General features: G+C 41.8%; 1 protein-coding gene across 1 annotated transcript in view; it reads right to left on the bottom strand.

Moving 5' to 3' along the window:
- The window catches only part of dusp8a (dual specificity phosphatase 8a), a 49,308-nt gene extending 23,252 nt beyond the window's left edge, over window positions 1-26,056 (bottom strand). Inside the window, 3 exon segments of the mRNA XM_042496335.1 lie at window positions 4,797-4,935; window positions 18,828-19,248; window positions 25,953-26,056. Of these exon segments, the coding sequence (XP_042352269.1) occupies window positions 4,797-4,935; window positions 18,828-19,064 (376 nt within the window). The 5' untranslated portion in view covers window positions 19,065-19,248; window positions 25,953-26,056.
- Between the last annotated feature and the right edge of the window lie 1,518 nt (window positions 26,057-27,574).

A 27,574-nucleotide genomic window follows, 5' to 3' on the forward strand; every position in this document is an offset into this window, starting at 1 on the left:
AGCCTGTTTAGCCGATGCAGGACAGGTGGAAATGAGGTCAGATGATTTCCATTCTTTGTCTTGATTATATCTTGTGGACTTTTCACAGAGACTGGTGAGCAGCTAGTTCTACAACTAACAATCATATTCATTATCAATTAATTTGTACACTTTTTGCGCATAATTGATTGATCATTTAGTCTGTATGTGAGGAAATCCTCACATTCGGGAGACCGGAACCAGAGAAAATGATTGACATTTTTCCTGATAAATGACCTTGACAATTGATCACTTCAAGTTAAGAAAAAATGTTCTGCTAAATAACTCATCATTGTAGCTCCTAAGATCAAATACAAGTGAGGACTGTACGTGAAGTCTGTGCTCAGATGTCATGCTCGCCCTGCCCTCTAAGTCTCCCCAGTCCAGAGGCTCTAGACACGTCCAGCATGTGCAGCCATCGCTCATCTCTGTCTCATTTCCTTGTGCGGCTCTTTTCTCTCCTTTGGCTGGCACTCTTTCACCAAGTCGTGTGCAGCTTTAGCAATCCCGCGAAAAACACTGGCAGATGGCGCTAGAGAAGATTAGAAGCAGTCTTGCACATCTGCAAACCACCACACACACACACACACACGCACACACACACACACACACTAGAGGGATGAAATACACACCTGCGAGCCTGCATCCCTCCACCTTCACTTCTCTTTCATGAGCAAACTCTGTTTCCTGTCAGGACCTCCTATGATCTTTTTTTGCATTTGTTTTATTTTCCTGTAGTACTCATCTCCAGTTGTCAGTTTTTATAGCACTTCAACAAAATATGTGCGCTACGAATAAAACACATTGTCATTTTTATCACCACCTCCCATCCTCTTCAAACCATTATCTAACTCTCTTTTCATCTGCAGAACATGAGTGCACTTTCCTCTCTCCCTCTCTCTTCCCGTTTTGATTACTATTCTGTTTCTATTCTGTTTCTGCAGCTCCTTCTGCTAAAACTGGAACATGAGGTTCAGATGCTAACATCAAAACATTTCATTTCTGGCAGGCCTACATCAGAGGTGATGTGACGCATGAAAAAGCTACGCAGTTGGCATCAGCTAACACACCACCTAGCTACGCACTAGCAGGCAGTGTTGTCTTTGGTTTGGCTGCGTGCTGCAGATTGGTGGGAAACATGCAAACTTTAGACCCACTGGGGAGGCAGCTGGCTCCGACCAAGCAGAGTCCTCCTTTTCTACACAAAAAACACACTCACACAAGTACACACATAAAGTCAGAACTCTGAAAAAGGCAAGACACATCAGACCGAGCTCCAACTGGGTGAGATCATTTCTGTGATAAAAATACTGCTGTCCTCAGAGAGACATGTTTCTCACAAACACTTTCACACAGTCGATGAAGCAATAACGCAAATGCGTGTGCACTTGCATACAAACACACGCATTCACATGCACACATAAACATTTTCTAACACCCACCACATCCTGCGTGAATATATATTTCAAACTAAACACAGGGTGAGAGTCATTCGCTGCCCAAATTACTTGTCTCATTCACAAAAACAATGGCCCTATTGGGACATGGCTCTATGACATTATCCTCATGTAGGAAGTGGTGTGCTTTCTGAGTTATTGATTATTTAGTGAATGGAGAGAAACCTAAGAGGAGTCACCGATTGTTTTTAGATCAATACCTTTCCCAGTACACGCAATTAGGTTGTGTAACATGTCATTCAAGCAGATTATCTCCCATCTTTCCCGCAATGAACCCCCCCTAGTTTACGTACAGTTTAAGTCATTAAAAATTTAGCTTCAAATGTGAAAAACATAAACCCACTTTAGAGAAGTGTGTCTCTGCAAGACTGTGCCCTAATCTCCCTTTGGCGAGCTTCAGCAAAAGTAACAGTTAAGGCAGAAAATCCTCTTCCATCCCAGACAGCAAGCTCAGTAATTATTCTTTTATTCACCTCGTCCATCCCATTTATGGATTCTTTTCTTTTCATCTCTCTATCTGACTCTCATTCCTCTCCCCTCACACCCACATTACCCCTCACTTGATGTTACCATGTGTACTGTACATGTGCCTGTGTGGTCTGCTTACGTGAGGCTGAAAATAAGTCAGATATGAAGTCATCACAGGAATTATGAGCATCATAAATCTGAGGTTCAGTAGAGGGGCAGGGGGAGAGGTGGAGAAGAGGGAGGCGGGGATGAGGAGAGAGAGAGGAGGATTGTTATTTGCAATTTTGAACTACCTTGACTCTCCAAGAATGTGAGAGGGGGAATGAGGTGAATCAAAGCGAAGAATGAGGGGAAAGATAGATAAAAAGAAAGGGAAAAAAGAAAGCCCTCAACTAATGATAACTTTTATGATAAATTAATTCATATATTGTTTTTTTAGCCTATAAATGTCAGAAAATAGTGAAACATGCCTGTCAAAATGTTCTTATTATTCGGGGTGTAATGATACATCGATCTGGATTGATATATCGATTCAGCGATCAATGCAAATTAAAAAACAATGCATATCATCATCTTTAAAATCTGCTTTTATTTTGAAGTTCCCAGGGCACATCTGTGTTGCCACTTCATCAAAGGACACCACTTAAACATTCAAACAGTGCTGGTGGCCTAACACCAGGCCAGCAGCCAGAAAAAGATAATGGGGATATGGTAAAATGGTAAATGGAACTGTACTTGCATAGCACCTTTCTAGTCTTACGACCACTCACAGAGCTTTTACTCTACGAGTCATATTTACCCATTCACACACTGGTGACCAAGGCTGTACTGGGTATCACCCGTTTCTCACACATTCACACACCAATGGAACACTCATTGGAGGAATTTTGAGTTCAGTTTCTTGCCCAAGGATATTTCGACATGAAGATTGGGGATTGAACCGCAGATCTTCAGTTTGTGGATGACCCGCTCAACCTCCTGAGCCAAAGCCACCACCTGATATTAACTGATATTGTCTCATATCGATCACAGGCCCCTGAAGTGAATTAAATGTAATTATATCATGGCAGAGTTTGTGAAATGAGCAAGAATTGTAGAATTGTCCAAAAATTCGAAAAATATAATATTGTAAGGAAACTCATGATTTACATCCATACTAACTACTTGTTTTGTTCGACAAGGAGTCTCAAATCCAAACATATTCAGAAACTGTTTGACATCTCTGATAAATGACTATTAATTCATTGTAGCCAATATATTTCTGTACATCGATTGATTGTTTAAGCAATTAAACGCTTAAAAGAAACTGATACTCTATGCTTGACGTGGCAAGCATACCACTTGTACCACTGCAGCTCTAAAACTGGCTCCACAGATTCTTTAGGAGGACATACATCCTTTCAAACCGCAGGCTCCTTGCTTCTGTTGATTGTGAAACAAAGACTGCTCAAATTGTTCAAAAGCCTTGAAAATTCTCTGATAAACCTTCTTGTCTCTCAGGCCATCTCTCTTGTGAAAACTATCGCACAGACGAGTCCTGCAGCACTCATCCCCATGTTATCATGCACCAATACATGCAGGCACGAATGCATGCATGCAAGCATGCAAACGTGTACACGCAATGCCCCCCATCTGCCCACCCACATACACTCATACACACATAGACATCAAGCATGCACACATGCAGGCTGCTAGCTCCACTGACCCCAATAATACAACCACCCAAACAACAGCCAACGCCATTGGCTGAGTCCTTCTGGGGAATATTCTCTGCCACTGTTGTCGTGGAAACAGCAGAAAAGCGGGGACAGAAATGGAAGAAGTGTGATTCCTCCTCTTTTTTTTTCTCGCAGCCAGAGCGAGCTGAGGACACTGATAAAGAGGAAGAGGAGGAAACCGCTGACAAGGGGTCTTTCATTAAGAAGGGAATGATGTCTGATCGGGAGAGCTGAGGAGGAAAATCCTGGCTTTTTGGAGACAATTAGTGTGTGTGTGTGTGTGTGTGTGTGTGTGTGTGTGTGTGTGTAATATTGACCTTACTGTTAGTCTGTGTACAGAATATGCGGGCGTGCCCAGCCTAAGCATGTGCTTGGTACATCTCTGTGACTGTGACTAATTGTGGAGCCTGGGTGCTTTGAGGCAATCCTCGACATCTATGAATGAGTCATGAAAAAGCGCTAATCTCCCAGCGGAGGGAGAGGACTGATGCTGACACATTTGGGACGGACTCATAAGCCTCTGCTGGTGGATGCGCGCGTAATATCGTCCTTTAAAAAGCTGCAGCCGCCGCAATCGAGATGTTATTAACTCAACAAGGCTATTAACAGTCTTGCTGGGGCTCAATTATAAGTCTCAGTGTACTTAGTGGACACTATGACAGGATAATAACTGCGGTAAATAAGGCCAGAGGATTGAAGTTAAGCTTCAGCTTTACTTCAGTGATGCTGGGGAAGAGAACGACTCTGCAGAAGCTTAAACATCAAAGAGTCATCAGAAAGGCTTTGAATCCAGGGTTTTATACTTCCTCCTCTCAACTCTATCTCCACACATACCTGTGCACCTGTGGCAGTCTGATTGATGCCAGTTAAGAAATGCAGAACAACTTGTATGATGTAAGGAGGTGAACATTTGTTGTGCTCATCAGTGACATCTGCTGACCAAATTATGGAACCACAACTACACTCACATCTTGCGGGGGGTGATGTGAGGCATACCTGCCAATTCTACATTAGAAATGGGGCAATAAATAGAGAAATATACATTCTGGATAAAGGAACATATCTTTTGTTTACATATGAACAAACAAACAAACACTGCCGTCGTCACAAACATGCTCTGCACACTATCACGTACCTGTGAGCAGGGAGACTTTGTGGAAGGTGCCCTCCAGTTTTCCCATGAGAATGTGCATGAAGCCGTCTTTGGATAGATGACCCGCCTCTTTGGAACTCTGGTCGTAAACCACCACTTCCTGCTTCCTGCCCAGCTCCACCTGCACAAAAGGATAAACAATGAGGAAGAGTTATTTTTCAGTGCTACAGTGGAAAGTATGTCAAGCATCCAGTGGCAACAAGGAAGTTAATATGAGTGGAAGTGAAATAATCTAATGCTGGACAGTGTAACTAAGAATTCATTGCATTTGTGACACACACATACAGGACAGTCTGTAAATTAAACATTTGTATATCATCAGACCAGCTGATCCCTAAAAATATTCCCTTTTGGCTGAACAAATTTGTCTGGGATCAGACATTTAAATCCGCTCACTTCACCAAGTCAGATTCAGATTTCCTTTATTTGTCATTTTCATTTTGCATACATAATTTTTTTCCATACATAATTAAAAAATAAAATTGTTTTCCCTAAAACATAAAAACAATGCAAGTCAATAATAAATAGCACAGTAAAAATAAGAAGATAAAAGTCAATTCATATCTATAAAGTACATTGTTGCAGAGACATGAAAGGCCCCTCTAAGTGTCTATAAAGTGCATAGTGTTTTTTGATTTTGCCACTAATAGCACTACACGTGTGTGGCTGAGTCCCTAGATTGGGGTGGATGGGGGAGGGAAGGATGTATGTGCTGGGAATTACGGAGTCTGACTGCCTGTGGGGACAAAATCGTTTAGCAACCTAGCGGTCCTGGTGTTGATGCTCCTGTATCTTTTCCCAGACTGCATGGCGGAAAACAGGCTGATTGAAGTTGAAGTTGACTGATCCGCATGAAATTGTGACATGAAACAGCAGTTCCTCAGTGAAACTAAAAACAACCAATGAGCGCTGCAGTGAGACTCAATAAGCTAATCAGCACTTCAGCTCCATGGGTGGGACTCACAGCACTCAGGCAGAACTGATGATATGTAATAACAGCAATGGCAACCGCCAAGATATGCTCCCGTTGTAACTGTTCTAAATCAACATGTCTTCTTAATGTCACCTAACTTTATGGATTTTTTTTTACTTTGTTCAGTTCTAATCTTAGAAACCCAGCAAAACAGGTATTGTGGCATGGCTACGTGTCAGTGTGGATTTCAAAAAACATTAGATTCAGGTTGATACGTTAGTCTCTGGGGATTGATTAGGGAAAATCGAATCCCAATCCCCCTGGAAATTGGTTGGAGTGGACCCAATATCAGACTGTAGATGAAAACAGCGTGTACAAATTGACAGCTCTGTCTGATATCAAGCCATGCACAAATGGTACCAGAAATTTTGACAATAAATGCACATTAGCTGCTGCAGGGTTAAAACCTGCAACAGATAATTTCCTGAAACACCGAAACACTCAGCTGCCCGGATACACACCAGGAAGCAGTGATAAGAAAAACAAGATGAACTCACAAACACACGGCTGGGTTTATGGGGACAATAAACATTGGTGCTATGGATGCCAGTGACTGCAGAGGTAAGCAGGATGAACTACAGGTGATGCCAGAGTAAGTTATGGAAATAAAGAAAAGGATTATGAATAATGCATTAGGGCTGAGTGTTGCGCCACGCAACTGTGACAGTAATATTTACTGTGCAGATTCTGCTGAGAGGGTTGTTTGTCATAATGGGAGGTAGCGCCAGTAGAATCATAAAAACTGGCTATATTGAGAAGGGTGTGGGCATCCATCAGTGCATCAGTGTGATGCTGTTTATATCAGATTGCGTGAAAGATGAGAGGATGTGAGCATGCGCTGGTGTGATAGATGTGTGTGAGTGTTTGTATGAGAGACTGTGAGCATGTGCCTGCGCGCACAACAGTCAGGCTGTGTTGTTGCCCATGTTGTCAGGCAGGCTTTGGTCACATGACCATCAGGAAGAGCCTACTGCAGCTATGAATCACTGCATCATTGAACCGCCACTGGACAGGAGAGGAGAGAAGGAGGAGGAAGGAGGGCAAGCGGAAGGGAGGGATGAAGAGGGTGGGGGTAGTGGAGTAGTGTGGCAAGGAGAGATGGAGACGAGGTGGAGAGAGTAAAATATAGAGAAGGACAGGGGAGAAGAGAAAGGCAAAGCGAGAAAAAGAGGCAGACTTTGGAGGGGAAACAGAAGATGGAGGGGGACGAGGATGAGACCGGGCAACCCACTGCGTTTCTTTGTTTACTTTAACCCTTTGAAACCTGGATCAACATCAGTTTTTTTTGTGTGTGCGTTCAGGTGCCTTTAACAGCTATTTAACCCTTGAAACCTAAACCTAAATTGATGTGATTTCTTTCAAAAACATTAGGATAAAGACAATGGGCAACTTGGCGAGAAATGTGCCGGCCTGATAATTAGTTCAAAAAAGGGAACAAAATAAATTTTTTGGGAAAATATATAGGTAAAAATGTCCAGAAAAAAAAAAAGAATATATTTTTAATAATTATCTCCTTATTCATGTATTCTCATTATTCATGTATTCATGTTTCTTTTTTACTGTTTTCAAGTAACTGTCTTGCTATTTTTTTAAACAATGTCCTGCAAATTTTTGAGCCATGTCTTGTTAAGTTGCTCAGTCCTTTGTACCCATGTTTTTGAAAGAAATCAGACCAATTTGCTCAGGTTTCAAAGGCTTAATATACAGAGCACCATCCTCATCTAAAACGTACCATTGAAAAGCCGCTAGCTTCCAGGCAAAACTGGACTCTCTAAGCATGGCTAAACATCCCTTATCGATGATGATAGTATATACACTTACTCTGTGTTTCTGCTTACAGAACAGCTGTGACACAGCGCCTGGGCGAACAGCCATGCAGGTGAATTAGACAGGACAAGGTCAGCCTCTGAAGTCTGGTCACAAGGAGCTCCAGTCAAGCAAAACTGAACTTAGTTCTGCCTGCCTGCATCCAGCACCAACACTGACTTACAGGTAGGGCTGCCTTTTGAAAGTCGGAGATTCAAGTCATCAGTCAGAGACCCCTTAGTCGACTGTTGTGCAGTGTAGCCTACTTCTGGGGACATTTTGTTCCCCAGATTTTTGCTGCAGAGTGACAGCTCTTGACTTTAAAGGCTGTGACACACCAAACTGACGGCAAGCACCCGCAGCCCAAAGCTTTCAAATAGTTTTACCAATTCCATGACTATTCTAGGCCTGGAAAACATGATTGTGCAATTCCATGAATTTTCAGGGTTTTCCATGACTGTGGGAACCCTGATAATAGAGGCATATTATAGCCCTCCAAAATACTTAACACAAATGACCTGTGATAGCATCTAGCCCATTATATACTTACATACAGAATACTGTACAGACCACTGGCTGTTTCTGTTACATGACTTTGTCAGTGACAGATTTCAATGCAGTGCAGTACATGTTCATCTGCATGCCTCTCTTTATTTTAAATCCCCTACTACAGACTTCATCTTTACTAACCCTGGGTAATTTTGGCTAATAATCCTAATGGGATAAGATCTAATTTGGGATCCTGATCTCAACACCTAGGGATTATAGACCTTTAAGTGTACATACATGACCAGCACACACAGACCCACTCGACAGCAGAACAGTCTTATTTGTTACTTGTGCAGTGCAAAAGGTCATATTAAGGGCAAAAAGTTAATAATCAAAAATGTTGGTGATTACAAAGGCGTTACATTTGAATATAATCTTTTTGGTAAAAACATTGCATTTAGAATATAACAATCATTATGTTGCTTTGCATATTTTCATTCTGCCAGAACGCCTTCTTTTGGCATTATTCCAGACAATGCGTGCCATTGGGACAAATTTCCTACACTCTATGCAACAGCATAGAGTGTAGGATGGTCTACAAGGAACTATGTCCAGACAGGCTTCATTCATCCATTTTGCAGGATGCACTCAGTGTTGTTTTTGATCGGTTCTCTTGTTTGAAATTGCAACACCTCTTGTCTTCAACAGATCAATACACATTTTATTAGGCAACCTGAGTCTGCCATTGCCTGGCTGCCAGTAGTGGACAAAGTATTCAGATCTTTTTGAGTAAAAGTAGTCATACTACAGTGTAAAATGTCTTGGTTTCCAGTAAAATGTTTGCATTCAAAATCTCACGTAAGTAAAAATATCAGCATAAAAATATACTTAGTAGTAAGTACCAAAAGTAAAAATACTCCTTATGCAGGATGGCCCATTTCAGAATAAGATATATAATATTTTTGAATTTTAATTATTGATACAATAATGTGTTCATCACTTCAATGCTGCAGTTGGTAAAGGTGGAGCTGGGTGGCTTAACCAATAAGAATATACGATAACTGCAAATTTAGATTATTGATGCAAAATCTTAACAAACAAAGTAACGCAATGGAAGCTTTAAAATAATTGTAGTGGAGTAAAAAGTAATATTTACAATATTTAATGTAGTTGAGTAAAAGTAGAAAGTAGCATAAAATGGAAATACTCAAGTAAAATAGAAGAACCTCAGAACTGTATTTAAGCACATTACTTGATTAAATGTACCACTGCTGGCTCAGAAGGCCTTTCAGTGATGGAAAGTTAACAATATTTTCCATCTGAAATAAGAAAAGGGCTTTAACTTTACTGCAGTGTAAAGCCTTTTTACCAGCATTGAAAGTGCTGTCATCATCTTAATGTCAAACCTAAGGAAGCATCTATAAGTCAGTTAAGGTAACTGCAAATCAGTAGTAATCATTAGTAATCAAATGTGATCAGTCACATTACTTTGATGAAGTAATTACACTTGCTTTATTTATGACATTTTCATCAGGGTAATCTGTAACCTTTAACACTTCGAAAGCAACACTGAAAACAAGCAGTGGGTGATCCCTGCTATTGATTTCTGACTTATATGTGATGCTGTGTGTGTCTTCTGTGTATGCTGTCAGTGACACTAATCTGTCCTTACTACATTAAGTATTTTTCCTCAATATGGTGACAGACCTACTGTCTCAGTCTCTGGAATTCCTAGCTTGCACTTTCTTGAGGTTGTTGGTTTTTAATGATGTGTTGATGTCATGTTACAAAAAAAGAGGCATATTCAAATTCAGCTCGATCGGACAGATTTAACAGACAATTAGTTCATACAAAACGTAGAGGATTAATTCGATGTTTAAGATAATGGGATGAAATTACATCTCCACTCATGCCAGTTGTGCTCTCTGCGAGTAAGGGAAAACAAACAGCAGCCTCTTCATTTAATAGAAGTATTTTATGGTATGATATTGATTATACTTGAGATTCTGCTTCAATGATACACTAAATCTATGCCTCCAGCTCAGTATGTGATATGCATGGAGTTTGCTGCAGTGTTGGAGGTCAATGACCCAAGGGAGCGCAGGGCTGGCTGTCAGACTGCAGCAGTAGTACAGATCTCTCATCCCTCTGCAGTGCTACAGTATCACTACTACTACTGTGCTGGCCCGGGCGCTCTGACGCATGCACACTGCAGGTAAACAAGGAATGCCACTGGCAGAGAGAAGTAAAAAGGAGGGGCCATGGAGACAGTGATGAAAAGTGTGCGTGTGTGTGTGTTTGCATGGGTGAAGGGGAAAAGGAAGCCCAAGAAGGTGGGCAGTGGGAAAATTTAGGCAGGAGGCCGATCAGATGTAAAAAAAAAAAAAAAAAGGATAAGAGGGAGGAGGATGGTGCAAAGAGGGACAGAAGGTGGCACTGGCAGACCAAATGCTATGATCCGACCCAAGCATTTTTAAACAATCTGAAGGCTGGAATCACAGCGGGACAGAAACAAAGATTGGTCACAGGGGGGGCAAAGGGAGATGGCGAGAAAGAAAGAAGATGACTGCACGGGAAGGAGAGACAGAGCTGAAGAAAGCAAGCAGGACAAGCGTGTGCTCCTGTATTAGTGAAAGAGAAAATGTGGGTGTTTAAGAGAAAGAATAAAGGTGTTGGGCAAGAGACAGAAGTCTCTACATGTTTCTTTGTGACCCAGTGTTATAAAATATAAAAGGAGTGGGAGAAAAACAAGATCTGACAGAAGGCTGCGAGTCAAAGCTTGGCCTGAAAGTCAAGGCTCCTCTGTAAAAACAGTCACTACACACACACACACACACACACACACACACACACACACACACACACACCATGAAATATAGATGAGGGCAGCAACGAAAGATATTTGTGGAATTGTGGAAACAGCGACCGCGTACGGTAAGTGCTTGTGTAAGAAAGTGAAACATGGTTTCCCCTGACCTCAGCAGTGCTACTGACCAGTGACAAGGTCAATGCTGAGCAGGGCAGTATGTGTGCTTGTGTGTGAACTGGCCTGTGACACAACATCAGCACAAACAGTCTAAAAATGGCCCCACATTCCTGAAGCACAGTCCGAGTTTTCTCAGTCCGTCCTCTCTGGGATGTCCCACAGAAAACAAGTCGACTGCAGCAAGACTCGCTTCAACTAACAGTGTTTTCAGCTCAGACTTTCAATATTAAATTGTTTGGAGCCTAAGAGTAAACAAAGGAGAATAAAATGCACTGTGTATTTTAATGTCAAAATAAGAGCACAAGATGGCACTGTGTGCAAGAGGCAGCCCTGAAATTGATTCATCAAAAATACCACACAAATCTCTTTTTATTCATATTATAGATTGTGTTGTAGGAACAGTTTTAGGCAGCTTAATGTGTCATTGTGGCAACAAACTGGCTTAATGATTGGACACTGTCAAAACACACCTGACACTATATACAATGCCTGCTGCAACAGGCACTGACCTCTCCTGGCAGTTAATCCGTCAGTTTAAGACTTCGCCACACAGGGTGTGACATACACCACTCGCCGCTGTAAAGATAACCCCCCAGGGCCAGATGATGTCATTGACTGGCACTGGCAGCTGCCACAGCCATGTATGCTTATGTAGGTGTGATGTGTGTGTGTGTGTGTGTGTGTGTGTGTGTGTGTGTTTGCGTGTCACAGTTTCCTGCACTTGGACTGAATATTAAGTAGTTATGGGTTTAGGAAACAGGTTTGTGTTCAGATTAGCATCATGTTGGGTTTAGATTAAGTTTAAGGGTTAATGTTGTTGGTGGAAATTCCTCGTAAGTATAGTATTACACAGTGTGCCTGTCTGTGTATGTGTGTTTGAGACAAGGATGTGAAGATGTGGCAGGGTGTTGAAAGTCCCTGATGCCTCTGTGCATGTGCAGTGTGAGGTCATCATCAGAGATGTGGTCATCTGATTTGGTCACAGCGTCACACAACAGAATGTCATAAAACCTTTAAAAAACACACACACACACACACGCACACACACACACACACACACACACAATCTTTGTCTACAGAGAGCACATGCATCCTGCAGATCTGGTTAGACCATGTCATTCTCCTCACTTTGCATATAATGAAAGCCACATTTCATATCCGCAAATCATCTATGAATCATTCCCTCCACCATCTTTCATTTACGTCCATGAAGTAAAAATACATTTTTACATAAATGTTACTCTTTCTTTGGTGCAGTGGGTTATGTCTGAAACGACACACCGTATGTGAGTGGGTGTCTGTGTCAAACAGTAGGATCTTTAAAGCAAACAATGATTCATGCCATGACCTCATCAAAGCAAACATGACATATCCTGCTCTGCAGAAAACCACCGCCGGCTACAGCGTCTTTGTTTAAACTTGGCAAGGGAAAAATGTGAATGAAACACACCAAAAAATTCCCTGAGTTTGCCCTCTGGGTAATCTGGGAAATAATCCACGCAGTGAGTCATCAGCTAAGTTCTCCATTCTACTGCTGCTGTCAGGAGGGATGACACATGAAGCGCTCATGTTTTGTCCTTCATTTTGAAGTCATGCACTGTAGTAACTGGAAAATGCAAAACCATTATGAAAATGGTTCGGTGTTTTCCAAAGACATTACCTGTGACTCTGCCCTGTGACTGACACTTTAATAACAGGCAGGTTAGAAATACTCGCCCTTGATACCCCCAAAATGATCCACGAATTTCCCATCATGTATCATTATAGCCTTCACAGAAAGACAAATGCAACATATGGTGCGTCATAAGTGGAATTGACGGGGATCTTCTTCGTTGCATAAATGCATTAGCTGGTCACGTGCAGTCTCCCCCTGTGCCAGGCAGCAGGGGACTCAGCCAATCCTACCAATTAAGATCACAGACATGATCACAGACCCATCGCCTGGCTCTCTTTATTGCTACGTGGCCATTATACCAAACAACAATAATTGAGCTTCTGTTCATTAGCACGACTAATATGTTGGTATCACAACACTTGCAGACATACTAGACTGTAATTACAGGTGTGGGACTTTACTGTAAATAATAGTGCAGATGATTAGCTCTGTAAGTGGCATGATTCACATGGCAAAGCATCAGATTATGGCTGCGACTAACACATACCTTCATAAATCTGTTTATTTCTTTTTGAATTCAATATATAACAAAACAACAGACAGTGTTTAAAGTCACAATTTCCCTCAGCTAGTGTGGATGTCCTAAATTGCTTGTTAAACACAGCCAATCAGAACACAACACAGAAAATAAAAAGAATACACTTTATAATTTGAGAAAACAGAGCGGCAAATCATTTCATTTAAAAAGCAAGCCTTTTTCTCGATAAATTATCAAAATAATAATTTTCTTTTCAAAAATCGCTGTTGATAAATTTTCTGTCAAACTGCTTGTTGATTAGGGTAGGGTACGCTTCACCTTCTGAACCAGGAAAATTTGGTACTGGTGCCCGTTTTTGGTACCTTACTTTCTAAGTAATAAAAATACATGTAATTTTTTTGAACAAGCTGCAAGGTTCCATTGTAGACTAAAATTTCTATTCCTCTGATCTTTTCTAATCATACGTAGAAATAATGAGTCTGTCTGATGGTGTGTGTGTGTATGCGTGTATATATGTGTCTGCACATCTAGCAGTGATGCTGGGGAGTTACTAAAATAATATAGAAAAGATAATAGGCAAGATGGTGATACTACAGAGGCAGATTGGTGTCGCTGATGGAGCTGCCTCAGAGCAGCCTTGGACCCCTGTGGTGAGCTTCGCAGCTTTGGGTCACTCGTCTAAACCCGTCTATTTTATCCAAATGCATGCTTAGGTACCAACATTTTGCACTCATGGCTTTAGTTTAGATTTGAGGTTTTTTTTTTCTGATATCCAATATGTCAGTATATAACAACTCATTTGGCTGATAACCGCTGCGGCAATCAATATATCCACTTTTTCCTGACCCAATTTTAGTGATCATCAAGTCTCTTCTGTAGTGGAATCAACTTCATACTATGCATGATGGCAATCAAGCAGATGGAGACTTAATATACAATGCTTTTCAATAAATAAAATAAGGTTTCACTGTGCAAAACTAAAACACAAGAAACTTGTGCTTAACTCAGGGTTGATGATTTGTAAATGTTGACTTTGTCCATTAAAAAATAAATAAATAAAAATATTGATTTGTCAAATCAACAGGAATCACCATGTTGGCCTATTGCAATATCTCATTTTAAAGTCAATATCGGCTAATATCAGTGATGTGCCGATATTATCATACATCCATACTGTAAACCATATACTGCATGGAACACAGTGTAATAAAATACTGTTAGCGTAAACACAAAGTTTTACATTTACAGTTGTGGAAAAAAAGGTTTTGATGTGGTGCAGTCACATCTGGCTGATACCACAAACCACCATAAGTATGGTGATCAAGCAGTTTTTGAGTTTACATCAAAATGCTGAATCACAGCCAAATGTATTACTCTATCTGGGTCCTCTTCAACAAAAAAATACAATAATTGTCCTGAATCATGCTTGTGTTTATAAATATTCAAGTTCCACCACATTCCAACATGTGACAGCTTGTAGAAGTAACGTCCGTCTCTGCTGTATTCTCTGTCTTATTCTGGGTCCCATTCATCAGAGGTCTGGCCTACATGCTCGCACATAGGAGCAAGGGTGCTTCCCTAGGCTGGCTGCTGGTAGTGAAAACCTCTGGTCCATCTGTCAGGCCTGCCTGGCCGGCTGTCCCCGTCACAGCAGCAGGGATTAGCCAGGCTTAAGCCAAGAAACCAGCCGCCTGCCCTCCAGACTGTCAGAAAAGGCACGAGGAAGCCCCATTCCCGACTAAGCCTGTGCCATCCCTCTCCCAGCAGAGGTCCACCACCACCCAACCTACTGTATCCAGCTCTCTCTGACCTACATCAACACAGAGCATTAATAAAGAAGTTATGAAGGGATGTGATGTGAAAGGGAGAAGAAAGAGGACACCATTTTGATTGCTGCTGTGCTGGTCATGGATGTTCATTCAGCTCAGTTAACTGAAGCGTTGGGAGCTTCTATGAAAGAGGGTGAGTGCAGCGCCTTGGGGGATGCAGGCTATTAGTGCTCAATGGGATGTGAGGCGGGAGGCAGCCAGGGAGGAGGCGGAGGCAGCAGCCCATCCATGAATACCCTCAGTGCTGCTCTCCCGCTTCCTGCATTCACTTTCCCAACAAAGAGCCACAATGGTGTCCTTTGCTGTCTTGGCTGGCTGAGGCCGCTCCTGGCGATGCTCAGAGCCATGTGGGGGGTAGAGAGGATGGTGTGTGTGTGTGTGTGTGTGTGTGTGTGTGCGCGTGTGTGTGTGAGGGGTTAGCTGGGAGCCGGCTTTAACACCGCACAACCCGTCTGCACGTGCCCAGCCCGCGGCCTGCCAGTGGCCACACAAAAGGGATGATGTCATGCTTAGCCAATAACAAAAGAGTCTGGGTCCGTCGGGCCCTCCTCTCTCACACGGCTAGTTCCAGCTTTATCCAGCCTAGCATTAATCGCAAGCCTTATCCTCTTTACTGGGGATGGGGGATGGATAATAACAAACCAGCCATGGGGCAACACAAGATAGGGAGAGGAAGAGGAGAGGAAAAATAGAATAAATGATGAAGGAACGGGTTGGTGATGGAGAACTGCAGGATACAGTTGCGGGAGACGGACAGACGGAGCTGTCATGAGAGTGAAAGTGAGAGAAATCAGGAGGAAGCACGGCTCTGTGGGGCGCCACAGTGTGACACCTGCCAACCACAGGGCCCCACACAGAGATGGACCCAATAGACGCAGCATAGAAACACACTCAAGCTTGCTGCATTGACTATAGAAATGAAACTCAGTGTCTGACCAGATCCAAAACCTCTCACACTTCACAGCTCTTCAGCTCCAGCTTTTTCAACCTCTCCAGCTTTGCTTTTTGTCCTTGTTTTGTTTTCCCTGTCTAAATCCGTAGACTACAAGAGTAGGTCATGCATCATCACCACCCAAAACAAAACCATTATCTGAGCATGTTTTGGTCGGGATGAGTCACATATTCTGAGATGCAGGATCTCCCGTGTGGCCTTCGGGCTTAGCAGCATCCTTTTGTTCCCAGGTACGTGTAACTCCGGCAGAATGCACCAATATAAGGGGTGTTACACAAGATCCTTGTCCAGTTAATAGTGGTAGATTTTGAGTAGGGAAAGCATGTGGGTTTGACTGCCAGAAGCCCTTGCAATAAAGCTGAATTAAAAGTAATTGGTGTAACAGAGAGTCAGTGAGAAACAGCAGGCGCACGGGGACTCTCAGCCAATGTACCAATTATGCAGACGCTATTAGCTGAACCGAAGGTCATTTGACGTGAGAAAGTAACAATAATCCACAGTTCTCCTCCATTTTACCATCTAACCATAAGGAGAGTGTCAGTCACCTACAAGCGTGAAGTGTAATCCAACAGGGGCAGCAAAGCAATAATCTAAAGCAATGATGTGTAATTATTTGCCATTTAGTGGGCAGGGCGTGATTTTGGTGATTAAAGTTCTCTAACTGTGCACCAAATGGAAACAGAGTTCGTTTGTTTGCTACAACTCCAGGACTGATACAGTATCTACAGGACATAAAATAGGAGCAGGTCATAAATCGTTTTCATAAGTAGAATGAGATGTGTTACAGGTCAGACTCCTGGCAACCAGGAAGTAAAGCAACAAAACAAATTTTATGCTGCCATTCAAACCCAATGTGTCACACCTAAAAAAAAATTCCAATCACCTGTTATGTGTCATCAGCCTTTGTGGATTTATTGTGTTGGGTGTACCGTGCTTAAAAGTTAAATGAACTCCTAAAATAGCATTTGGAGAGTGTGTGCAGCCAAGAAGAGGAATCTCAACGGCAATGTCCACAGCTTTGTTGATGTGTTCGTCCCAACATGTAAAACTGTTGGGTGATGTGTGCATACTACACGGGGGCACTAAACACAGCCCACACATAAAACACACAAACTTAACCCCCCCCTCCCACTTAGATTTCCCCTCTCAGAGTTCCTTCAGTTTCACACAGTGACTAAAAATACAGGAGTCAGCGTGCCACGGGTGGACAGGCCATGGAAAAAAGGCTGTCATATTCGAAGGAGAAGTCATGGAAAACGGGAGGATCCGATTTCAGGGCCACTGATAAGCAACAAACCTACAGTACGCCCGCCTGCCTGACAAATATAGCACCCACTGATGTGGTGCAGGCTTGGGCTAACACAGGGGCGGCCAATCTGTAACCACAGCGGTACGTAGGTAAGGCTGTCAGAAATGTTCTTAGAAACCCACGAGGCATTGCCTTACTAAAGGACACCTCAGCAATTAAGCAACAACTGTTGACATTTGATCTTGAATCTGAGACCTCTGTTTCAAACAAAGTATTTGCTCTGACTACACTAACTTGTTGGATCTACTGTATCTGTGAATACTTAAAACCACATCCCTCTATTGCAAAAGCAACACACGACATTGATTTACCACTATAGAAGAGTATACCCTAAATTTTAACACTTGAACATAGAGCTGCAGACCAACATATGTCCTGTGTCTCCCTGTCCATTTAAACAAAGGATTCTTTCATGGAATAACTTGCCACCGAAGTCACTGCTGTATTCCTGTTTTGCATTCCCTTGCTGATTCTGCTACAAGCGAGATTTTGCTGACTTGTCCCAGTGCACTGTACTGTGAATGCACCACCTCAATTCGCAACCCTCATTTGCAAGAAGAGTCACTTGGTCTTTTCTTTGCATGTTACTGGAAAACCTTGTAAATCCCAAAAAAATCAGTAAGTACTCATGCATTTTTAAAGTTGAATAATCACATTTTAACTAGGTGCTGTTGGTGTGTAAATGAGGGAATATACTGAACGAACAAAATGCTGTATTAAAAAATGACATACATCAAAATCTTGACTTGGGTTAGACTTGCAACAGTATGAGATTGATAATCGCCTTAGAAAATATCATGATTTTAATTTTTTGTTATTATTATTTTTTTTAATTGAAAGAATTTTTAAAAAAATAAACCCTTTATTAGCCCACCTTATAAGTATGTGTAAACAGTCATAAATAAAATAAAAGTGTAATTCCCTGAGCATTTGCATTTTTTTCAATATGTTAATGTACACGGTATGATAACTGCACCACAGTAAACCACAAAACCACTATACTGCTGCAACCCTACTTGAGTCATGAAATCCACAGACTCCTGCTGAATCTTTATAGAATCAGTATATCACATTGGGAAGTGCAAATTCTGACGGAGAGTTACATGAGGATATTAATTCCACTCTCATGTCAGTTTGGTGAATATAAGATTAAAAATCAGTGTACAACTAGCTTGTCTTAGCAGCAGGACTGGAAACACTGGGAAGACAGCTGGCCTAGCTCTATACAAAGGTAACAAAATCTAATTTCCAGCACCTCTGAAGCACACTTATTAGTATGATATGTATATCATGATTGCTTAATTTGTTCAAAAACTGAAGACTAACATCAGTTTGCAAGGATCATGTGACAGACTGTTTAACTGGTGGAAATCCAGTGTCTTGCCCTTATCAGCAAGGTGGAAGCTTGCCACACAGACACACTGAATCCAGTCTGGCACTCTGATCAGTTGCATCACATCCTACCACGCAAAAAGCATCAACTGTCTGCTCAAAGGTCTGCTGAGCTTTAACTCACCTTCACTTTGCCATTAGGTTGCAGCAGCTCAGTGACGGACACCTTGTCCTGCTGCAGTCGCCTCTTCACCAGCTTGGAGCAGCAGACGTTGACCGCACCCTGCACATGCGACGCATTGTACTCGGAAAACGTCCTGCTGTCAATCACCAGCAAACGGCCCGTTCCTCTCTGGATGAGGCTCGCCAGGCGCTTGATGTCCATGGCACTTCGCTTAGTGGGACCTTTCTCCCCTGCCATGATGTACAGTAGGAGGTGCAGAGTAGTCACCCTGGGTCACTGACACGGGGTATTAAGAGATGGGGTGTGGAAGAAGAGGAGTGGATGAGAGAGGGAAAGGTGGAGGAAGAGATGGGGAGGAGGAGGAGGTGAGGTCAGTGAAGGAGGGCTACCACCGGAGCAAGTGCTGAGAGATTCATGGTGCCTGAAAAAGAGGAGACAAAGAAAAGAAAATTTAACTGTTGGAAAAGAATCAATGCAGGAGAGCATGGCACTCTATGCTTTATTTTAATGCTAGTATCGGCCTGCAGTGCCACTCTGCGAGTTTTGAGATACTGATGGTGAGATAGATGATGATCAGATATCAATTACCTCTGAGCTTCAGTCCACTCATGCCAGTGCAACAAATAAAACCATTCAAACCCCACTGCCACAAAGCGATAACAACCAACTTTATTTTGCGTTCAGTTCCACACCACAGTCACAAGTGCATGTTGTATTTTTGTGCATTCGTATCATCTTTTACTGGCAGACTTTGAGCACCTTGAAAATTAAAAATAGCCACAATGCTAAAGATGAATATAAAAGCTATTTTGAGGCTTAGAAGCCAACTGGATCATCCGCTGGGATTTATCAGTCCGGAGATCTGAAGAAATATCACACATCCAAACACAAAGCCAAAGACTTAGGAAAACATGCACAACAGTAAAACACATGTGTGCGTGCGTGTGTGTGTGTGTGTGTGTGTGTGTGTGTGTACATGTCTGTGTAAGTGTGTGTAACGGTTGGTTGTTGTTGATCAGGGGGTCTCTTGGTAGCTCATGAAACAGGAAACTGAGGGCGTGAGATAAATTAAGCCAGGGGAATTCAGAGAGCAGGTCTGGACACAGGCAAACGGCCTGTGTGACATCCTGTGTATGTGTGAATGCCTGTGAATGTGAGTGTGTGAGATACAGAGAGACATCCATAAACATGATGAACTGTCTGCTTGCATGTATCATTACGAATCACTGTAATATCCTCCTTGGTCACAATCATGACACCGCCTAAACATTCGACGTCATTAAAAGTGTGCCTGGTAACACATGACCATAAAAAACACACAGTGCCATTTGTTAAAACATAGAAATAAAAGGCCTGTGTAGATTGAGGATCATTTCCTTGGTCAGCCAGGTGTCATACGACAAGTGAGAAGGTCAGAATGTGAATACAGTCGTGTTGTTTTATTCATCTACAGGCACATGGTGTCATGAAAAATGAATGGGCCTCCTCTCATTTACCCCAAAGCCTAAATGGAGGTTTAAACCTCGGCTGAAAAGGGAGAGTACCACAGACAGTGGCGTAGAAACAGATAGTGGAGGGAGATAAAGTCGGAGAACACAAAAGTGTGGGCATAATATAACAGAAGAAACTTAAAATTAAAGGGCAGAAGCAGCAGGGGAGAATGGCAAAATAGCAAACATAAAATCATGTGAGCGTTGTGTTCTGATATTAACGTAAACAGAAATATTTGTGAAGCAGAACAAGACCAGAACTGTGGTGAGAAGGTGGGACTGAGAGAAGAGAGAAGAGACTGAGAGAGAGAGGTGATGAGGAGAAACTGTGTGTTCTGATAGTGTCTTAAGAAGATGCTCACGCGGCTCTGCTCTGCAACTTTTCACCTCTGTTCTGACACTAGAGAGAGGAGAGGGGGGAGGAGGTAGCAAAAGGATGTTATGTAGTGAGGATCTCTCCAGCCTAGCAACTCAGCCAGCTCAAGGTAAGAGAGGAACTGTGGTGATGGAGCAGGGAGGAAAGAAAGAGACTGCTTGAAGGAGAGAAACACATAAAAGAAAAGCACAGGTAAAGACGGGAAAGAGAAACACACATAAACTAACTTGTAGACAGCTGAACCAAACTCAGGATGTGGAGTGGATTATGTGATGACATGACAGGTGTTGCAGTGCCATTCATGACAGTAGAGGCTGTGCATCACTCTTCTATAGATCCATAAAATATTCATTTTTCGTCATCCATGCTATATCTCCTATAGGCTGCTGGCCAAGCCTGAACATAGATGGACACATGCTGTTGCTGCTTGGCAACCTGCCTGATGCAAGAGCAGCACAGGAACATGGACGAACATCTAGATAGACAGTAGCAACTGCCTGCACTGTAAACACACCCAAACTGCTGCTGTAATAGAGAGTAGCCACAGTCAAGTCATGAGTGTGCAGACACAAACGCGCCATAACAGACACATCATGGTTAAATAAAACATAGGATAGTAAAGTCAGTCAATGAAGACAGTACTCGCTGCACTCCACACAAACATAATGCAGCTTATACTGTATCTTAAGAGAGAAACACAGAAAAACAAATCCACTTAAGCTGATCTAATCTGTCTGTCTGTGTCAAACTTATGACTGGATGTGGATTTCTCCATTAATACTTTAAGCATAGCACAATTTTGCAGCGACACAGTACATACTGACACAGTGACGTTTCCCCACTTTCCCCACAACATGCACCCCAGAAGCCTTTCTGCAGGATTATTAAGCCTTGCTGCAACGCCAGCGCTCCTCTACCACCAACAGCCCCTGCATGCTACATTACGACCTGCCCCATCACCTGTTATATCATACCTTATATGGCGTGGCGCCCTTTAGCCGAGCAGCTAACACCACAGCTTCCAGGGGTGTGAATCTTTCTCTCTGTTTTTCCCTTTTTCCCTGCTGCTGAGCACAACATCTGACGCTGCATATGTCTAATGGCGACTGCTCTCCCACCACCCGCCCAGCCTCTCTCACTTTTTTCTCTCTGAATCCCTCCTTCCTCCTTTATCACTCTCTTTCTTGCTCTTGTGCAGTGAACGGGGACGGGGAGGGGAGGAGTGTGCAGGTTTACATGTGTGGTGGCAGCAGAGAGGGAGAGAGGGCCACGCTGCATCTTTCTACGTCGCTAGACAATCATCCTATGGTAACCTCGCTCTCAGTGGACCCTGTTTGTGTGATAAGAAGAGAGGAGAAAAATGAAGGAAGTAAAGGAAACAGGGAGTATGATAGTGATGGGAAAGTACCAGATTATGATAAGGAAGAGAATCAAGATGATGAATGACACAGAGAAGGAGCACAAACTTATTATGCTTACTCAACATAGCAACCACAACCCCGACCTTTTATGCAAAATCATCTTTTTTCCCCCTTATCAGGAACAATAAGGAGCAAAAACAAACAAGCCTATCGCACTAAAATAGGCAGCAGCCAGAAGCTTGCTGTGAGGCTCTGGCTGAACGGAGGAAAACAAACCGAGAGGAGAGAAAGCAGAGAGACAGAGACAGCGTGTACAGGCCCGGAGCAGATTCTGTTGTTGCCATAGAAACAGCCCGGTTGGAGTGAGCAGGGGGCATTGGGAGGGTGATGGTGATGGGATGCTACTGGTGCTGATGCTGGATTGGGATACAAGAGGGGAGAGAGCTGAAACTGACAGTGCTACTTATGAAATAGATTCTCACAAATTCAGCAGTATGGAAGATCATTTGGTCTGACCCATTCTTCTAAAGTCTGGGAAAGCAAGTTTTTTCTCTATCTGTCCTATGCTGGTTGAACAACAACAACATCCTTCTGACTGCTTTCCCATGAATGTAGTCCACATGCAAACAAGTGCACTTAGTCCAAAGATGAAGTTGGACAAGGTTGTGCACCTTAAAGCAATGTGGTTACACCTTGACTCAGCTGAAGGCAGAAGAACTGGATAAACAGGTTTATTTTGAAGGATTTTTTTTTCATCTTGCTGGGGAATTTAAATATCTGAATTACAGTGCCTGAAAAGCACTGGGATTTCCAGTTCTGCATCTGTAAAAGCATGAGAACCATGCTTGCTTAGTAGGGATGTCCCAATCAAGATTTTCCTTTTTGCTCCAAAGATCAGTCTTTTTATAATGAGTATCTGTGGATACCAAGTCCTGATCTGATACTTATATTTACCTAGATAATACAGTTGCAGAATGCACACTTTAAGTACTTTACAATCCAGTGTATGTGCTTGAGCATTTAATAGTTCTGCAATGCAATACAAGAAAAAAATGTCTGCAATCCTAAGGGTTTTTAATTTTATTTTTAAATAAATAACAAAGTAAACCAAACATATTTTTGTGGCTCTTATCAAAATTTCACTTAGTGCAGCATTTGTTTTTTCAACAAAATAACAAAGTAAACAAACTAAAATGTATGTAGATATTGCTCTCAAATCCACTTGTAGGATTTGTAGAGTACAGAACTCTGTAAATGAGGAAAATAATCTCAATCCACTTCAGTAAGTAGTAGTGTTATAGCTGAACTTTAACATGTCTAGTCAAAACAAATAGAAAAATATCTGCTGCAAGTTGTGGTCTCTGTTTACCATCCCTGTGTGACAGTGGATGTAAACAAAGATTCAGGTGGGGCGTGTTCCCAAAACATCCAATCCCGATCAATTAAAAAATGCATTCATCGGGCCAAAACCAATCCTTCTGATCAGATCGTGACATCCCTATTGCTGAGTACATGGACTGCAAACCTGCATTTAACAGTGCTAACACATGTACCAACCCTAGCCACAGATAAAACATGATGCAGGTATAACCTCCCCATTCTCATGTTTAACCATTTGTACAAAACAAGTGCAATACTTGTTCTTGTTTAGTTTTTTTTTTCCAGAACAGACTTTACAGTGACTCTCTTTAAAGCTGATAATAAAAGTTTCTTTGCAATGGGTCAGTAAAAAATAGTTGAGCAAGTGACTTATCTCCACAAAGACATAACCCATGCAGCTATATTCACAAGCCCTTCCTACAAAACCATGAGCTAAGCATGCTGATGGCTCAATAACACCATATCAGACATCAGCGAGAGAGGCAAACACAAAGAGAGCAACTGGAGGGCAACCATCGCTGATGTAATACCATCCAGGTTATTCATTAACTCCCTGCATAACGTCACCTGCAGCCAGAGCCTCAAGTAGACTGATATAAAGCTGGCTCTTCGATTCATACAATGAGAGACATGAGATGTTTGTTTAGATCACAAACAATTGCATCACCAGAGCACGTCGTGCCCTTTACTCTGTGACAGAGGCTCTCTTATAAACTAAAAGCTTTGTATCTGCATGCTTTTACACACTGCTTCTTTTGAGCACATGTGACCACAACAAGGGACCCTGCAGGTATTCAGGCCAACACTGTCAACACAGGGCTGACAGAGGATTATAGGGTTACCAGTTTATAGTGGAGAAGTTGGTAACAACAATTAGAGATCATGTTTGGTTATGCTGTAACATGAATAATACATTTCCTTGTCCATGTACATAATTCCTGCTTGAGTCACTTCAGATAGATTTTAATCTGCAATGAATGATCTACACTACCTAACAACATAATCAAAGTCTGTTTTGAATGACAAATGGCAGAAATTAAAAGCATTATTCTTAAACTTCGAAGAAATTTTGATATAACATATACCATGATAATTATCAATATTTCTATTGTGATAACATTTAAGCCACATAACCTAGCCCTGTATGCCTTCAAAATACTGCTTAGTTATCAGTTGCGGGCAATAGTCTGGTAAGAGTATTTCTGTTCTGTTTCCTGACAGCTTCTGATTCATTAGCTGATTTATAAGACAAATTAACCCATATTTCTATGAAACTGGGGAAACCTTGAGTAGAAGTGCAACAAAAAAAGTTTTATCATTTGATCTGCTGTTTTCCTAACTATTATATCATTGCTTTGTCTATAAAATGCAGAAAATAGTGAGCCATTTCCTCAAAACCAAGGTGCAAAAAAACCCCCTGTTTAGTCCTAAACCCAAGGGTATTTTGTTTCCTATTACTTAAGAAAATAAAAGCAGCAAATCTTACCAACAAAAGCTGGAACTAGAGAATAATTGGTTATTTTTAATCAATCATCAAAGCAGCTGCATGACAATTTTCTGATTAATCTGTTAGTTATTTAAGCTCTACTAGGATGTTTTCATTCCCTGTCTGAAAATTAGATCCTAATATCAGCTGACACGAATCTAAAATTTTACCTTAAAACACTTATTTATGTAGGCCTACTACATGGGGTCGATAGCAATAGGTATATCCAAGCAGTTGGATGTAAATAATGAATGTGTTCATCACAAATCGGGTTAGTGACAGCCCTGGTAGAGTAGCGTAGAGTCTATACAGAAAATTACATACAGGAAAATGGAACACAAGTGGTGCTGTTACAGTGATCAAGTAATTTGAGGAAATCAATTTATGGTAGAAGCCCCAGTGGAGTATAATCGTACTGTAAACAACATAACCAGGTATAAAACCTTCTGGTGCCCTCTAATCGATACTCTCCCAGTAGGGCTGCTGCAAATTGCGGGGTCATATAACAAGCAGGGGCTACCCCGGACTCCATAACAATAATCACGACATGGATACTGATGCAAACAAAAATACCTGACATAAAATAGCACTGCGTGAGCTATAAATAGCGAATAAATAAAATAAATGTGGAGAATCTGTACCTAAAAAATGCAGCTATTGTGATAACAAAGAGACAGGACGCACAAAGAAATAGAAGGTACATTGTGGCCTGTTTGATAACGTTTAATAACAATGATGGAGTGTGAGCGGTCGTAGCGCGCTATAATAAACCGACCTAGATTAGAAATAAGAATAGAACACAATGCGGCCATTGCTTTTTTTTAAACAAACGATGCATATTTTGCTCATGTCACGTTATAAACTACACGTTTATGGAAAGGTTCAATGCGCGTTATTTGAGTGGGAAACCTACTCCGTGTTGTTATGACGCGTGGATATGTCCGCATGCGAAAATGAAGCACTCCATTGATCGGACAGGCATAAACAGAATGCAAATTAAACAGAATATATATGTTAAAAAACACAACCTACCTTGAAATGATCTCACGGTAGACGATAAGATGTTTGTTAAAATAAAATAATCAATAACTTCAGCCTGGACAGGTTTAATTCCCATAATAACACGGGCGCGCACTTCAAGGGGGGGAGTGCGCGCTGACAGACTCGCCGCTGCGGCGGTGGGCACGAGCACAGATAGCGAGCAACCGCTGCTAAGCTAACTCTGAGGGTAGCAACGCACTTGATAACAGGACGTCTCGTTTCGACAAATTAACACTCACAAACACTCACCTCGGGCTCCACGCGTCCCCTGTGTGTTATTCAGCTGGTCTCCATGTGTGAGGGGACAGCGGCGGTGTCTTCATGGGGCTGGCCGGTGTTTACCTGGCTGTATGGCGGGGGACAGTGCAGCTGACAGCGGGTGACAGCGCCAGAAACAAACGAGACATGAAAGCGCGGTGACAGGCTACAAACCGCTCCTTCAGCCGTTTAACTGACCTGGATATGCGGTCAGCTCGTGGAGGGTTAGATTAGTTTTGCTAGGCTAGGTTAACAGCTAAAACGGGTGGTGTGTGCGTGTGTGTGTGTGTGTGTGTAGGGGAGGAGGGGTGTGTAGTTACTGAAGGTGCACTTTAGCACTTTCTTGAACTAAGGCGATGAGGTCATGGTTCAGTAGGGAGAGGAAAAAAAAGAAAAAAATATGAGGTTGACGTCACCTCCAGCCAATCAGCGCAGGCGGCTCGGGGGCTGGGTGACGTCAGCGTTCTGATCCTTGGATTAAAGGGACAGTCCGGCTTTTTAAAGGAGACGCGCAATGGCTCGTGCACTCACCGCCATAGCAATCAACCAGTCCTAGTAAATGACCTTTGTCGTGCTCCAGTATATTTGTAATATCTGTTTTTATTGTTAGGAAAAAAATGCAACTGCAATATGATTGAACAAGGGAGAACGATTATACCTACATTTCATATGTTATTATAAAAAAAAATATCACATGCTTCATACAGATAGCAGCTGGAAGGGTGAATAAACTGATGAATGAATATTTCAAGTTAAACATGATTAAAACATTAAAGCACTCAATTGGAGATTTACAATGAGTTAAGTTAAAAAAATGTTTTTAAGAGGTAATTTCATGCTTGTGTAAAAATAAAATGGTTAATGCATTTTCACTATAAATGTTATTAGAACATTGTAAAGCCACAGCTTTGCAATATTTTTTCTTTAATCTAGCTCTTACAGTGTGATCACAATGTGTTCACTGTATGATTCGGAGCTACAGTGTAATGAATAAAGTTTTTTTGAACCATCAGTTTGAGAGCAGACCATCATAAGGCCGAGCATGCTACAGTCCCAGTGACCCAAAAGATAGGCCTAAATAATTTTAAAAAAACACCTACAACAACATCCACATAATATTGTGCTAAAGATAATATTTTTTTCATAATAATTCCTTAATAGAATCTTGCTTTGAGTTATTTATTTACTAAATTTGCATCCAATGGCAGAATTGTATGTCAGTGTTTTGACCCCAAAGGTGCTATTTGTTGTTGGTATACAGTTGTAGTTTGCTAATAATAAGTGGTATTTTTTATTATTCTAGGGGTTTGCTTTATTTCAGTTTAGATTTTGATAGTATTTTAAATAGTTTTTTT

Source organism: Plectropomus leopardus, chromosome 11 (genome assembly GCF_008729295.1).
Source record: "Plectropomus leopardus isolate mb chromosome 11, YSFRI_Pleo_2.0, whole genome shotgun sequence".
NCBI classification, from domain to species: domain Eukaryota; kingdom Metazoa; phylum Chordata; class Actinopteri; order Perciformes; family Serranidae; genus Plectropomus; species Plectropomus leopardus.